The 14,436-nt window shown below is 60.6% G+C and overlaps 1 protein-coding gene across 4 annotated transcripts; it reads left to right on the top strand.

Annotated features, from left to right (window-relative positions):
* The first annotated feature begins 108 nt into the window (after window positions 1-108).
* RNH1 (ribonuclease/angiogenin inhibitor 1) lies at window positions 109-13,759 on the top strand. Of its 4 annotated transcripts, none has more exons than XM_059710710.1 (10): window positions 109-265; window positions 5,999-6,103; window positions 10,681-10,848; window positions 11,120-11,290; window positions 11,658-11,828; window positions 11,902-12,072; window positions 12,223-12,393; window positions 12,599-12,769; window positions 13,247-13,417; window positions 13,534-13,759. In XM_059710710.1, exons 1-10 carry the CDS (start codon window positions 255-257, stop codon window positions 13,619-13,621), a joined length of 1,398 nt encoding a protein of 465 aa, XP_059566693.1. In that variant the 5' UTR covers window positions 109-254; the 3' UTR covers window positions 13,622-13,759. The 4 variants fall into 4 exon arrangements, with proteins under 4 accessions (XP_059566693.1, XP_059566696.1, XP_059566695.1 ...); XM_059710713.1 differs by lacking the exon at window positions 109-265 and adding an exon at window positions 3,457-3,610; XM_059710712.1 differs by lacking the exon at window positions 109-265 and adding an exon at window positions 3,616-3,639.
* Window positions 13,760-14,436: the final 677 nt, after the last annotated feature.

Raw genomic sequence — 14,436 nt, forward strand, 5'->3', positions numbered from 1 at the left:
GACCCTGGGGGGCGCTGGGTCGGTATCTCCGGGCGGGGAGAGAAGACGTCATGGGGGCAGCACCTCGGGGGGCCGCGGGTCGGGGATGGCACAAGGATTGGAGAGATGGACACACGGGGCGGGCACCGGCCAAAGCGCCCACGCGGGTGTGGAGCCTCGCGGGTGCGGGGAGAGCTGGCGGACTGCAGCTCTGCGGGACAGCAGGCCAGCGGTGTCTGGGCGGCACCTTAGAACCAGGCAGGCCCCCCTCTAGGATGGTGTCGAGGTAAGAAATGTCCAAATCTGTCGGGACTTTCCACGCACTCATTAGAGCCAAACCGGTGACGGTTGCCCGGGAGGAACGTCTCCGTGGGTTGAGAAAACGCTCCTGAAAACGGCAGTTTTGCAGCTTGTGTTGCAAGTTAGACTAAAAGGAGGAGGCGCAAGGGGGGCGGGTCACGTGGAGTCCATGGGCGGTAGATTAAGGGGCCGATGGAAAGCAAAAGTGGGGGACTCTCCGATTGGATGAACAAACACACACAGAATGGGCTGCGGGTTCAAATTGTTAGGTTGGGTGGCTCAGGAGGCAGCGTAGGAAATAGAGTCGAGTTTATCAGACACGAAAGAAAGGAAAGACTTTATTCTGCGTCCCCGGGGCGACCCACGGACCCCAAAGACAGGGCACGTGGATCCGCACCATCAGGGAGGGGGGCGCTTTTTTTATACGGCTGTTCGTGAGGGCGGGGAGCATGAGCTGTGGGAGTTCCCGCCGCGGGGGTCATCTGTCTGGTAGCTGACCTGTTAGGAATTCCAGGGCGGGACCGGCATCTGCATCACCATTTGCCGGGTGCCCTGGCTGTTCCGGATTCCAGGAAGGGCCCAGTATCTGCGTCACCGTCTGCCTGGAGGAGGCGTGCATCCGCTCCTGGACCCCCTTGCGACCCAACACAAATCAAAGTGTCCACAGGGCTGGCTCCTCCCCGAGACTCCGGGGGATCTGCTTCTGGACCCGGTCCAGCCTCCGGGGCTCCTTCCTCCCGTTCTGGGTGCAACCGCCCCACAGCCTCCTGGCCTTGGACCCCACGTTTGCTGCCTCTCAGGGCCCCCAGGTGACCCAGGGCGGCCTCCCTGCCCGGGGAGCCCTCGCTTGGTCACGAAGTCCCCTCTGCCATGTAGCGGAGCTGCTGACAGGTCGGGGGAGCAGGACAGGGAGGGCTTTGGGGCCTGTGCCCTGCCCTCCGTACCCATCATCTGGGTTTCACTGAACCACGTGGATTGGGCGTTGGAAGGGGCAGGAGCCGGGACACAGATGTCAGAAGAGGGGCGTCCGGGTTGTCCTCTCGTTACCTCTGCCCGGTTTCCTACAAGGGCACATGCCCCTCCTGGCACCACCGTCATGTTGGAGTTGGTTGGCGCGCCTGCTGTGCCCCTCGCCCTCCCGCTGGTTGCAGTGGCCTCTGCCGGAAACCCAGCACCCCCCCATTTCCCCATCAAGGGCAGGAGAGCCGCTCCGTCCTCGCCTGACACCTGTCAGGTTGACCGTTGGCACCTGCTGCAGGGCAGCTTTGCGGCGGGGGCTGTGCCTGGTGGCCTGCCCCAGCCCAGTCCTGGGCTCTGCGGACCCCTTGCTACACAAGCAAGGACTGGCCCAGCCCACACTCTCCCAAACTGAGCAACACTTCCCTTTAGCCCTCCAAGGCACAGAGGGCCCAGGCCGCCGCCCTCGTCCCCCGTTACTTCAGGCCAGGTCTGCGGTGAGCAGCCTCCCTCCCAGCCGCTGGCTGCTGTCGCCTGGGGAACCTGCCTGACCCCACCCGCTGCTCCAGCACCCCATCCCCCGAACCCCCCCCCTTTTTTTTTTAATTATAAGAGAATGTTCATTTAGGAAGTTACAGAGGCAGCAGAAGTGAGCCAACTGGGCGACCTAGGCTCAGGAAACACGTAGAGGAAGAGGGCCTTTGGGGCGCAGGAGAGAAGCAGAGGTCCCGCGCCTGGAGGGAAGGAGTGGGGAGGCAGGGTCAGAGCTGGAGGGGAAGGGGAGGGGGTTCCCTGTTACTCGCAGTATCGCCCCCCTTTGCACTTCCCTCAGTCTGCATGCTCTCAGTTTACTTCTGAATGTCATGTCCCCCTGTGGACTTGGAGCTCCACCAGCACTGGCCGAGAGCTGTCCCCTGCTTTGCTGACCCTCGGGCCCAGGAACTGGCTGGCACACAGTAGGTGCTCAGTAAACGGCTGAACGGATGCCCGCCTGAGTGGTGAGAACAGAGCACACGTGAGGAGGGGTCACTTAAGTAGTGACGTCAGCCGGCGGACGCGCAGCCGGGGCGCCCACGGAGGTGACCTGCTCAGGCCGCGTGCGCCTGGGTGTTTGAACCTGCTCTGTCTTGTGATGCAGCTTAAAAATTCACTGTGCGCCTGAAGGTCGCTCCCGTCAGGATTCAGCGTGTGGTGTGACATGGAAACTTTCAAACGCGTAAAGAATTCTTCTGAGTTTATTTGGGCCAAACTGTTGACGGTTGCTGGGAAGCAGTATCTCAGGAATTGGGAGAATGCTCCAGAGAATGGCATTTTTTTTTCCATCTATTTTTATACATCCCCATCAAAGGAGGGGACGTGGATGGGTTACAGGAAATCCATTGGTGATAGACTAGGGAGGCGGGAGAAAGCAAAGGGGGGGGTGAACCCCGGGATTGGATAAAAAGTGAAATGATGGACACATGCTTAGGCGGGTGCAGGAGAGTTAACAGTCAACAATTAACGTGATCACAACAATGACGGAACTGGTGGTCTCTGTCCTCCACCAGCACATTAGGCTGTGCCCCAGGGGGTCCGGGAAAAGGGGAGTTACACGTTACCCAGACATTTCTAGGCTGTGTTACCACAGATGCAAAAAGACAGACAGGCTCAGTTACGGTAAAGGCTGCCCTTGTCAGGGAAGATACCGGCCCAGGACATAACTACCCACCATCACTGCTTCACAGTTTAATTTCAGGCCATCCCTGTGGTGACTTTAGGTCTGAGTTTGCAAGGCGGCCACGCAGGCCTCCCCTGAGCTGTCAGGTCAGCATGTGGCCCCTTTCGGCGCATGTTGTAAATGACGTAACCATTTTCCTGCTGGTGGACATTAGCCTGTTTTCAGGTTTGGGCGGTCACCAAAGGCTGCAAAAGACACGGGACGCGGCTCCGGAGCGCCCGCACGCCTATTGCACTTGCCCGGTGTTGGGAATGCGCCACGTGCTCCCCTCGCCCATCCCGTGGCATCCGCATGCCCGCAGTCACTTCCTCTTCCAGAGCCGGTGGCCAAGGGCCCAGGTGTTTGGTTTCTGCTCCAGGGAAACCAGCTGCTGGGGGAGAGGAGGGCGGCGGTCTCCAGGGGCCAGCCCGCCCCTCCCTGCGCCCCGCTCCGCCCCCGGCTGGCGGCCCTGCCCGGAGTTGCGGTCCCCTGACCCTGTTCTGGCAGATGGAGCTCAAAGGCCCGGGGGCAGGGTGGGGGGTGGGAGGGAGCGGGAGGGCCGCGCGGACCGGCTGTCCCCGGCCATGCCCCGCGCGAGGCCCCGCCCCGCCCTCGCCTTTATCCCCGGTCCCATCCGGAAGCAGCCGGTAGAGTCCGAGGCGGCACCGGCAGCACCAGGTGAGGTCTGGGGTCGCGGGGGGCACCAGGTGAGGTCTGGGGTGGGGGTTCCCGGGCCGGCGGGCTGGGGGACATTCCGCGGCGGCCCCGGCGGAGCGGGCGCCCTCGGGTGGGCGCAGCCGGACTCGGATGCGTCTCCGCGCGCCGGCTGGTCGCGGCCTGTCCTCCTGGAAGGACCGTGCGGGGATCCCCGCGCTGCAGAGGGAGCCCACGGTCCCGGCGCCGGCTCCTGGGCCCGGGGCCCCCCACCCCGCGGATGCCGGCCGTGGGCGCCGCCCCAGCGGAGGCCCGAGTCCAGGCCGCCGGGCGCGGGGCTCCGGGGCCTGCTGCGCGCCGGGAGCCAGATCCGAGCGGCCCAGCGGCTCCCGGAGCGCCCAGCGGGGGCGGGGTTCCTGACTGTGATGCGTGTCCCCGCTGGATTGGGGATCTTTACGGGGCACCTCTTGGGGGGATGCCACACGTTTTCATGGGGTTTCAAAGGGTCCAAAGCCCCGCGCGGAGACGCCCCAGCGTCTGGTAAGCCCTGGGGATGGGGCGCTCTGCGATGGGTGTCCTTTCCGCTCTCTGTCCTTAACCTCAGACCCTCTCGGTGGGTGGAGCCCCCATGTCCAGCCGGCTTCCCAGAGAGGGTGCGCCTGGGAGCGCAGCAGGGCTCAGGTGGTCCCTGAGGGGGGTGTCAGCATGGGTGCTCTGGCCCCTCCCGCAGGCGAGGGTGGGTCTGAGTCAGTGTTTGGGTGACCGCGCCCTGGGCTCCCGGGGCGGGTGGTTCCCTCTCGCTCACATGTTCTGGGCAGTGGGCAGCCAGACTCCGCGCCCTCGACCCAGTTTCATCAGGCCCGTGTTTGGGGACCTTGTGTGCTGGGTGTCACTCCTCGCTGCCCTGCCCCCTGATGTGGGCCCGGATCCAGCCGGATGGGAGGGGCAGCCCCTCAGCAAGGCCGGGCAGTGCCAGGCTCCACGCAGACACCAGCAGAGACCTCTCAGGAGTCGGGGGGTTGCGAGTGAGCATAGTTCTCAGGAAGCCGGGTTTCAGGGAACCAGGACCTCGCATGGGGCCGAGTCATCCTGTGGGCAGGGCGTTCTCACGGGCAGTTCAAATCGCATCCTTCTCTGGGCTTTCCATGCTGTGGATGAGCAGGGATCCCTGCCCTGCCCTGCCCCAGGCACTGTCCAGCCCATCTCGGCCAGGCTGGCCACCCCACCAGGCCTCAGGCCTCTTCAGGCTGCAGCTGGTCCCTGGGGAGGTTTTAGGCCCTGTGATCTGCTCCCATTGCCCGTGTCCCGGCTTCCCCGTGGGCTTACCCCGGGGTGGCAGAGGGTGTACCCTGCCTGCCCAGAGTCCCGGGCCTCAGGGGGGGTCACAGCACTGACAAGGTGTCAGGCCCGCACCCCACCTGTATGTCCCGGCTGGGCAATGGTGTCTGGTGCCCCGGAGAGCTGCTATGGGACTGCGGCACCTGTCCCTCCCACCCAGCTGCCTCAGGCGTGAGGCCTAGGTCCTGGACACTTGGGGTGGAGCCCCCATGTCCGGCCGGCTTCCCAGAGAGGGTGCGCCTGGGAGCGCAGCGGGGCTCAGGTGGTCCCTGAGGGGGGGTGTCAGCATGGGTGCTCTGCCCCCTCCCGCGGGCGAGGGTAGGTCTGAGTCAGTGTTTGGGTGACCACACCCTGGGCTGGGGGGGAGGGGCGGGTTCCCTCTGGATCACATGGTCTGGGCAGTGGGCAGACAGGCTCCTGGCTCCTCTGTGTGACAGCAGTTGAGTGACACGAAGCTGGCCGAGCAGGCAGGCAGGCAGGCAGGTAGGGTTTCCACAGCACTGCATGGATTGCCAGTCCTGTGCCCCCCACCCCCGTCCCCCCGCCGGGGTCCCCCTGCTGTGTCCAGGCCCACAGGCCACCCCTCCCAACCCATCCTTGCCCTTGCCGGGCCAGTGAGAGTCCAGGGCTTCAGGTGGCAAGCCCAGGCCCCACCCTCTCCCAGGCAGGAGGGGCCCAAAGGCAGGTGCAGAGGCCGGGAGGTTAATGCAGCCTCTGCTCCTGCAGCCATGTCCCCAAGCTCAGTGGCCGCCCATGTCCCCAGGCTCTTTGGCCACCCATGTCCCCAAGCTCGGTGGCCGCCCATGTCCCCAGGCTCTGTGGCCGCCCATGTCCCCAGGCTCGGTGGCCGCCCATGTCCCCAGGCTCTGTGGCCGCCCATGTCCCCAGGCTCTGTGGCCACTGGGGCCTTTGCCAGGCCTCCCTCTGCCCTCCCCCATTTTCACTCCTGGCGACTGAGGGGGTATAGGTGCCACAGAAAGGAAACAGCATAGGCCGGGCCAGCTCCTGCTGGCTCCCTGGCCTGCGATAAGAGAATTTGGCTAAAATGTCCCCTCTCCCTCTGCTTCCGCCCAGAGCACACTTGCCTCTCACCATGAGTCTCGACATCCAGTACCAGCAGATGAGCGATGCCCGGTGGACGGAGATCCTGCCTCTCATCCCGCAGTACCAGGTGGTCAGGTACTGGCCAGGGCCCCTGGGAGTGGCCGCTGCGCCCCGCGGGCCTGGTGTGCCCAGAAGTCCTCTCCTTATTGGGTGCACAGTGTACACTGACTTCCACATGGGGTGAAATGTGCTTGTAATTTTCTCCAAACATTTAAAAATGTAAATCCATTCCTGGCCCAAGCCAGTGGGCGGGACTTGGCGGGTGGGCAGAGCAGCTGGTGGGGTCTCTGCCTCCGCCCCTTGGCCCCTTCCTCCATCTGGGACAGCCACTGGGTTGGCTACATGGAGGTGCTGCCCGCCCCGCCCGCCCTGCCCACTGTCAGGTTCTTGAGCCCAGCAGCCCCTCGGGCCTCACAGGCTGGCAGGTGCCTGCTGGGTGTCTCTCTAACTAGTTTACGTAGGTTTGGTTCACAGAAGGGTGATGAAGATGGTTTTGGGGTGCCCATTGCCCTTTGCCCCGCTTCCCCTGAAGTCAGCGCCTGGGGTCCTGGTCAAATGTGGAGCCAGCACAGCCGCCTCAACCCCGACGTCACGGCTTTCCCACTAGGCCCTTCCCTGTCCCGGTCAGTGCAGGATCCCGGGTGGCATATGGCCCTCCTGACTGGGACGGTCCCTCTGTCGCTCCTTGCCCGTCTGCCTGCTGAGTTGGCTCAGGTCTGGAGAGGGTTCCTGTGATGTGTTCTCATGGCTGAGTCACATGGTTTTGGCAACAAGACACAGAAAGGATGAGGCGGAGTCCTGCTGGTATATGGTGTGGAGTGTGTGGTTGCGATGGCATCACGCGGTCACCCTGTCACTGCCCGCCTGTTCAGGTGGTGTCTGCCAGTTGTCCCCCAGGGCCACTGTTCCCCCGTGGTCACTGCTCACGGCCCGCTTCTGCGCCGTTTCCCCCTGACGTCGGCATCCCTCGGGGGATTGTGCCAGATGTCACGACTGGGCCTAGCTGCGGGCCTTTGGTTTCTTTGCTCCTTGTACATTTGTTGGTGCTGCCCCCCACCTCCCGTGCTTATCGATGTCCCGGTCCTGCTTATGGTCTGGTTTCATGGTCGTCTTGCTGCTCAGTTCTCTCCCTGGCTGTACCCTCTGAGGGGCTTGCTTTCTGGGAGGTGAGAGCAGCTTGACATGCTGACCGCGCCCATGAGCACATGGCACCCAGACCACACCCGCGTGCGTGCCAGTGTCTTCAACCCAGGTGTCCCAGGACGATCCACTCGCTTTTTCTGTTTCATTTAAAATGTTGAGGTGTAGAGAAACCAAGATAGCGGCATAGGTAAACACCGGAAATTGCTGCCTCCCACAACAACTTCAAAAATACAATTAAAAGACGGAACGGACATCACCCAGAACCACAGGGAGGCTGGCTGAGTGGAAATTCTACAACTAGAAGGAAAGGGAAAAGCATACCGAGACTCAGAGGAGGTGCTGTGCAGAAGTAAAATACAAAGGTGCGGAGGTGCATGCGGAGCGGGCTGACGGCTGAGGACACCGTTGTCTTTTTCAATCGGGAGGGAGCCTCAAGCTCTGAGCTCCAATTCCGGGCGAGTCTCTGGGAACCCAGACTCATACGGGAGAAACGGGACTGTCTGGCATCGGTCGGAACTCAAGGGCAGCTTTCTCTCAGAGGTGCTTGCAGCGATTGCTGGGACACTGAGAAGCAGGGCCTCTGAGGGCAGGACTGAGAGCAGCCATAACTGCTCTTTCTGCCCTGTTGATCCCCTGGGACCCCGCCCGCCTGGCCCAAGCATGGAAACTTTTGCATATGAAAGGCCTGGCCCTTTGCAATCTGATAATTACCTAACAAACTGCAGCTGGCCCAAGGCCCCAGGGCAAATTGCATTGTGTCACAGCTGGCTCCTGCTGGGTAGCCTCAGACAAAGGCTAGATTAGCACCTCCTTAGAGATCCAGGAGCCAGTGTGCCCAGAGGTCAGAGTGGGACCATCCAGATTGCAGCTCCTCAGATCCATAAGGGACACACTCAGGGGGCAGACTCAGTGAGCACCAAAGCCCCACTGAAGCAAGCCTTGCCCCATAAGGGTGTCTCCAGCACAGAAGTTGTCCCACTGTCGACACAGCTGATTCTCACAGCCAATTGGCCTGGAGGTCAATCCCTCCCAGTGTTACCTACAACAATCAAGGCTTAACTACAACAAGACTGTGCACAAAGCCCACAAAGGGGTGCACCAAGAGTGTCTACCTCAGGTAATCGGGGAGGCTGAGCCACTGGGCTCTATAGGACACCTAGCACAGAAAGCCATTCTATCGACACAGCGAAGCATAAAAAAATGCGGAGACAAAGAAACAGGTCACAAATGACAGAAATGGAGGAAAGCAAACTACTGGATATAGAGTTCAAAACCACACTTTTAAGGTTTTTCAAGAATTTCCTAGAAACCGCCGATAAACTTAATGAGACCCTCAAGAAATCTAATGAGACCCTCGAGGTTGTGATAAAGGACCAACTAGAAATTAAGCATACACTGTCTGAAATAAAGAATATTATACAGACTCCCAACAGCAGACCAGAGCAGGGGTCCTCAAACTACGGCCCATGGGCCACATGCAGTCCGCTGAAAACATTTATCCGGCCCGCCGGGTGTTTTTGCTGCCGCTGCCTGTTGCTTAGCAGCGCATGTGTGGAATGTGCGCCGCACCCTCCGACTCCCCTCCTTATCTCTGTCTGTTGACTCCTCCTCTCGGTCTCGGGTGTGATCGGTCGAGTCACGAGCTTGCTTGTGCAGAGCCTGCTGCTGCCTGAGGACCGAGGTAAGAACAAGTTAGGATTTTTTTTTTTTTTTTGAAGTTAGGAGGTCTATTATTTTTATTTTGCAGTTAGTAGGGCCTTTTTTTTTTGAAGTTAGGAGAGCCTTTTTTTTGAAGGTTTTTTTACTTCAAAATATGATATGTGCAGTGTGCATAGGAATTTGTTCATAGTTTTTTTTTTAAACTATAGTCTGGCCCTCCAACGGTCTGAGGGACAGTGAACTGGCCCCCTGTTTAAAAAGTTTGAGGACCCCTGGACTAGAGGATCACAAGAATCAAGTCAAAGATTTGAAATATGAAGAAGCAAAAAACACCCAACCGGAAAAGCAAAATGAAAAAAGAATCCAAAAATACGAAGATAGCCAAAACCGGTTTGGCTCAGTGGATAGAGCGTCGGCCTGCGGACTGAAAGGTCCCAGGTTCGATTCCGGTCAAGGGCATGTACCTGGGTTGCGGGCACTTCCCCAGTGGAGGATGTGCAGGAGGCAGCTGATCGATGTTTCTCTCTCATCGATGTTTCTAACTCTCTATCTCTCTCCCTTCCTCTCTGTAAAAAATCAATAAAATATATTTTTAAAAAAAAACAAAAAAAAACACACAAAAATACGAAGATAGTGTAAGGAGCCTCTGGGACAGCTTCAAGTGTACCAACATCCGAATTATAGGGGTGCCAGAAGAAGAGAGAGAGCAAGATATTGAAAACCTATTTGAAGAAATAATGACAGAAAACTTCCCCTATTTGGTGAAAGAAATAGACTTACAAGTCCAGGAAGCGCAGAGAACCCCAAACAAAAGGAATCCAAAGAGGACCACACCAAGACACATCATAATTAAAATGCCAAGAGCAAAAGACAAAGAGAGAATCTTAAAAGCAGCAAGAGAAAGAAACTCAGTTACCTACAAGGGAATACCCATACGACTGTCAGCTGATTTCTCAACAGAAACTTTGCAGGCCAGAAGGGAGTGGCAAGAAATATTCAAAGTGATTAATACCAAGAACCTACAACCAAGATTACTTTATCCAGCAAAGCTATCATTCAGAATTGAAGGTCAGATAAAGAGCTTCACAGATAAGGAAAAGCTAAAGGAGTTCATCACCACCAAACCAGCATTATATGAAATGCTGAAAGGTATCCTTTAAGAAGAGGAAGAAGAAAAAGGTAAAGATACAAAATATGAACAACAGCCGAAACTGGTTTGGCTCAGTGGATAGAGCGTCGGCCTGCGGACTGAAGGGTCCCAGGTTCGATTCCTGTCAAGGGCATGTACCTGGGTTGCGGGCACATCCCCAGTGGGGGATGTGCAGGAGGCGGCTGATCGATGTTTCTCTCTCATCGATGATTCTGACTTTCTCTCTCTCCCTTCCTCTCTGTAAAAAATCAATAAAATATATTTTAAAAAATGACAGATTTAAAAGAAAAAAAAATAAAATAAACTTGCTTTTTCAAAATATGAACAACAAATACACATCTATCAACAAGTGAATCTAAAAATCAAGTGAATAAATAATCTGATGAACAGAATAAACTGGTGATTATAATAGAATCAGGGGCATAGAAAGGAAGTCGACTGACTATTCTTGGGGGGAGAAAGGGGTGTGGGGGATGCGGGAAGAGACTGAACAAAAATCGTGCACTTGTGGATGAGGACAGTGGGGGGGGGGGGGGACGGGTGGAGGGGAGCTATGGGGGGAAAAAGAGGAACAACTGTAATAATGTGAACAATAAAGATTTAATTAAAAAAAAATGTCGAGGTGTGACGACCTAATTCTTGGCCCACTAACGGGTCATGAGCTGCTGCTTGGCATGACCACTGAGTGTCCCGTCCGCAGGCTGGTCGACTGTGGCATCAAGGAGGGGCGCTGCAAGGAAGTGAGCTCCGCGCTCCGGGACAACCCCGCCCTCACTGAGCTCAACCTCTCCTCCAACGAGCTGGGCGATGCCGGCACACAGCTGGTGCTCCAGAGCCTGCATCCCACCTGCAAGATCCAGAAGCTCAGGTGAGCTCACGTGGCGGCAGCCACACGCGTGGGGCCTGGGGCTCCCCCTGCTCCTGAGGGAGGTGCACAGTGACCCACTCCTGCCCCGAAGGAGGCGCATCTCAGGTCCCATGCCCCCTTCCTGCCCTGGGCCTGGGACCTGCGCCCGCTCGCAGCCGGGAGCCAGCCTGGCGGCGCAGCATAAGCCCCTGCGATGGGCGTGGCCTCCCCTGGAGGGCGTGGCCTCCCTCTGGAGGGCGTGGCCTCCCGTGATGGACATGCTCTCCCACAGACTCCAGAGCTGCAACCTGTCGGAGGCGGGCTGCGGGGCCCTGTCCAGCCTGCTGCGCTCCATGCCCTCCCTCCGCGAGCTGGACCTCAGCTACAACCAGCTGAAGGACGCGGGCCTGCAGCTGCTCTGCGAGGGGCTCCTGGACCCCCAGTGCCACATCGAGAGGCTCCAGTGAGTTTCCTGGCGCGTCCCTGATGCCCGCCCCCCCACCCCCCGCCCGGTCACCTCAGCCCTACACCCGCTGTCACTCGGCTTCGCCCACGTGTCGGCGCAGGGAGGTCTGAGGAGGGGCTCCCGGGCACATGTCCCACGACTGGGCTGTGACCCCCCAAAGGAGCTGGCAGCTGGCCGGTGACCGCGTGCTTGCCCATGGCGGGCGGCGTGGCGCTCTAACGCGCGGATGGGCTCAGTGATGGGGGAGGCTGGGCGTGTTGCTCCGGGTCCAGGACTCCTGTGCTCGGGTACCTGTGCCGGTGGGTGGTCTCCAGAGGGTGGGCGGGGGCCCAGGAGGGAGGGCTGACCGCCCGCCTGTCCCCAGTCTGGAGTATGGCAACCTGACGGCCGCCAGCTGCGAGGCCCTGGCCTCGGTGCTCAGGGCCAAGCAGGAGCTGAAGCACCTGGGGGTGAGCAACAATGACTTTGGCGAGGCTGGCGCCCGGACCCTGTGCCAGGGCCTGGCCGACTCCACCTGCCCGCTGGAGGTAATCCGGTAAGCGCTGGGCTGGCGGCGGGAAGCGGGGCGGGTGGTGTCTGCAGCTGCTACAGCGCTTCCTGTGCCCCAGGCTGGAGGGCTGTGGCCTCACCGCGGGCAACTGTCAGGACCTGGGTGGCATCGTGGCCGCCAAGGCCTCGCTGAGCGAGCTGCAGCTGGGCAGCAACAAGCTGGGGGACGCGGGCATCGCGGAGCTGTGCCCTGGGCTGCTGAGCCCCAACTCCAGGCTCAAGACCCTGTGGTGAGTTGGAGGCTGGGCAGAGGGCCGTGGGGTCCAGGTAGCTCTGCACAGGCGTGTCCCCGCCCGCCCTGCCCCCAGGCTGTGGCCTGGCCAGGTGGGGCGGGACTGCCCCTGGGTGGCCCTGCTGTGACGCGTCCCCTGCCTCTGCAGGCTCTGGGAGTGTGACTTCACGGCCAGTGGCTGCAAGGACCTCTGCCGGGTGCTCAGAGCCAAGGAGAGCCTGAAGGAGCTCAGTGTGGCTGGCAACGAGATGGGGGACGAGGGCGCGCGGCTGCTGTGCGAGGCCCTGCAGGAGCCCAGCTGCGGGCTGCAGTCCTTGTGGTGAGGAGCCGCCTCAGGGGACCTCTGAGGGGGTGGCCTGGTGGGGACACTGCTGGGGGCCGAGGACCAGGACCCGCTGCCGCCTGAGGGGGAGGCAGGCATGTCAGGTCCATGGAGGCGGGACGGCGCTGAGATTCTCTGGGCGGGATATGGGGAACCCCCGGTGCCCGAGCGCCTGGGCTGCAGTTGTCCTCTGTGTCCCCAGGATGAAGTCCTGCGGCCTCACGGCTGCCTGCTGCCCGCACGTGAGTGCGATGCTGGCCCGGAACCGGAGCCTCCAGGAGCTGCAGATAAGCAGCAACAAGCTGGGGGACGAGGGCATGGAGGTGCTGTGCCAGGGCCTGTGCCAGCCGGGCACCACCCTGCAGATGCTCTCGTGAGTGGGCGTCGTGTGTGTGTGTGTGTGTGTGTGTGTGGAGGGGGGGGGGTAGAGGAGGGCAGCACGCCAGTCGGGCCCCATCATCATGGCCCGGTCCTCCCTCACAGAGGAGCCCCTTGTCCCGTCCTGGGCTGTCCTCCCCGGGTCCTGCTTGGGCTGGGCCAGGCTCACAGCGTCAGGCCTTGGGGCGCTCAGGAACCCCATCAGGTCTCAGGGCCCACCCTTGACTCTCCCTTCCCTGCATCTTTCCTTTTCTGTCCGTCACCAGTTCCGTGTCCAGCTTGTGCTCCCCTGGGGACGGCTCCGGCCTCGGGGTCTTGGTGAGGGACGGGCCGTTTCAGGCTCCGGGGCTTGGCCGTGTGTGGACTCCACTGGCCCACGTGGTGGTGGTGGCACAGGCCCAGGTCACTCAGCCAGTCAGCGGCAGCCTGGGGGTGTGCCTTTATCCTGACCTCTGCCCTGCTGTTCGCTCAGGGTGGGGGACTGCGAGGTGACCGACCAGGGCTGCACTAGCCTGGCCGCGCTCCTGCTGGCCAACCACAGCCTGCTCGAGCTGGACCTCAGCAACAACTGGATGAGCGAGGTGGGCGTCATGAAGGTGGCCGAGAGCGCCAAGCAGCCCAGCTGCCCCCTGGAGAAGCTGGTGTAAGTGATGGGCGGACGGGGTCCAGGGCTGCTGGCTCAGCCAGACCAGGGAGGATACGGGGGGGGGGGGGGTGCCCTGGCTGTGCCCTGGCCCACACCCTCCCTGCCCTGCACAGCCTGTACGACATCTACTGGAGGGAGGACACGGACGACCTCCTGCGGGCCATGGAGGAGGAGAAGCCGAACCTGAAGATCATCTGCTGAGCCCCGGCGCCCGAGGGGCTGGCCAGCTCTCGGGGTCACTCCTGGTGCCTTAGCCGTAACCGAAGGGAAATGCTCACACCCGCTTCTGTAAACATTCTGGACACTTTATAATTATTAAAATGTTTTGGGTAGAAGCTCCTGAAGGTCCTTTGTCCTTCCTTGTGGGTCCCTGAGGTCCTGCATTGCAGGTGATGCTTTTATGAACGCTGTCTTGCTGCTCAAGAGACGACCCCAGATTTGGCAGCTAAAACACCTGTCTTACAGGCCCTGGCCCGGTGTGCCCCAGGGGACCTGCTCCCTGTGGCCCTGGCAGCCACCCCACAGCCCCTGCCTCAGGGCCTGAGAGGACAGCAGGTCTGCCCCGGGAGCCAAGTCCTCCCATACTGGGGGCCCCAGAACGTGCTCTCTGCCTCAGAGGCCTGGCTACGGGCCAGCAGTCTCCCGGGACCCCCTGGGAGCTGTCCCCGGGCCTGGCTCACCTGTAGCCGTAGGCCTGCACACAGCTGGAACCAGCGCGCTTTCCTGACAGCTCTCAGCCCCCTGGATGGAGGGCAGGGTGCACTCTCACGCCTGGCAGGCCTCACCTGCCAGCACAGGATGACCTGCTCTGACTGGCACAGTCAGGAGGCATTCTGGCCGCAGCAGCTGAGTCAGTACCCGCACTTGGTACAGGAGAGCCTGGGGCTGCCCAGAGGACCAGCCAGGACAAGGGGAGCTCGGCCACCACCCATGGGGACAGCAGAGCGAGGAGGGAGGCTGGGACCTAGAGGAGTGACCATGGACACAGCACCATCGCACCTGCTGTGACACGGCTC

Source organism: Myotis daubentonii, chromosome 9, assembly GCF_963259705.1.
Source record: "Myotis daubentonii chromosome 9, mMyoDau2.1, whole genome shotgun sequence".
Taxonomy (NCBI): Eukaryota; Metazoa; Chordata; class Mammalia; order Chiroptera; family Vespertilionidae; genus Myotis; species Myotis daubentonii.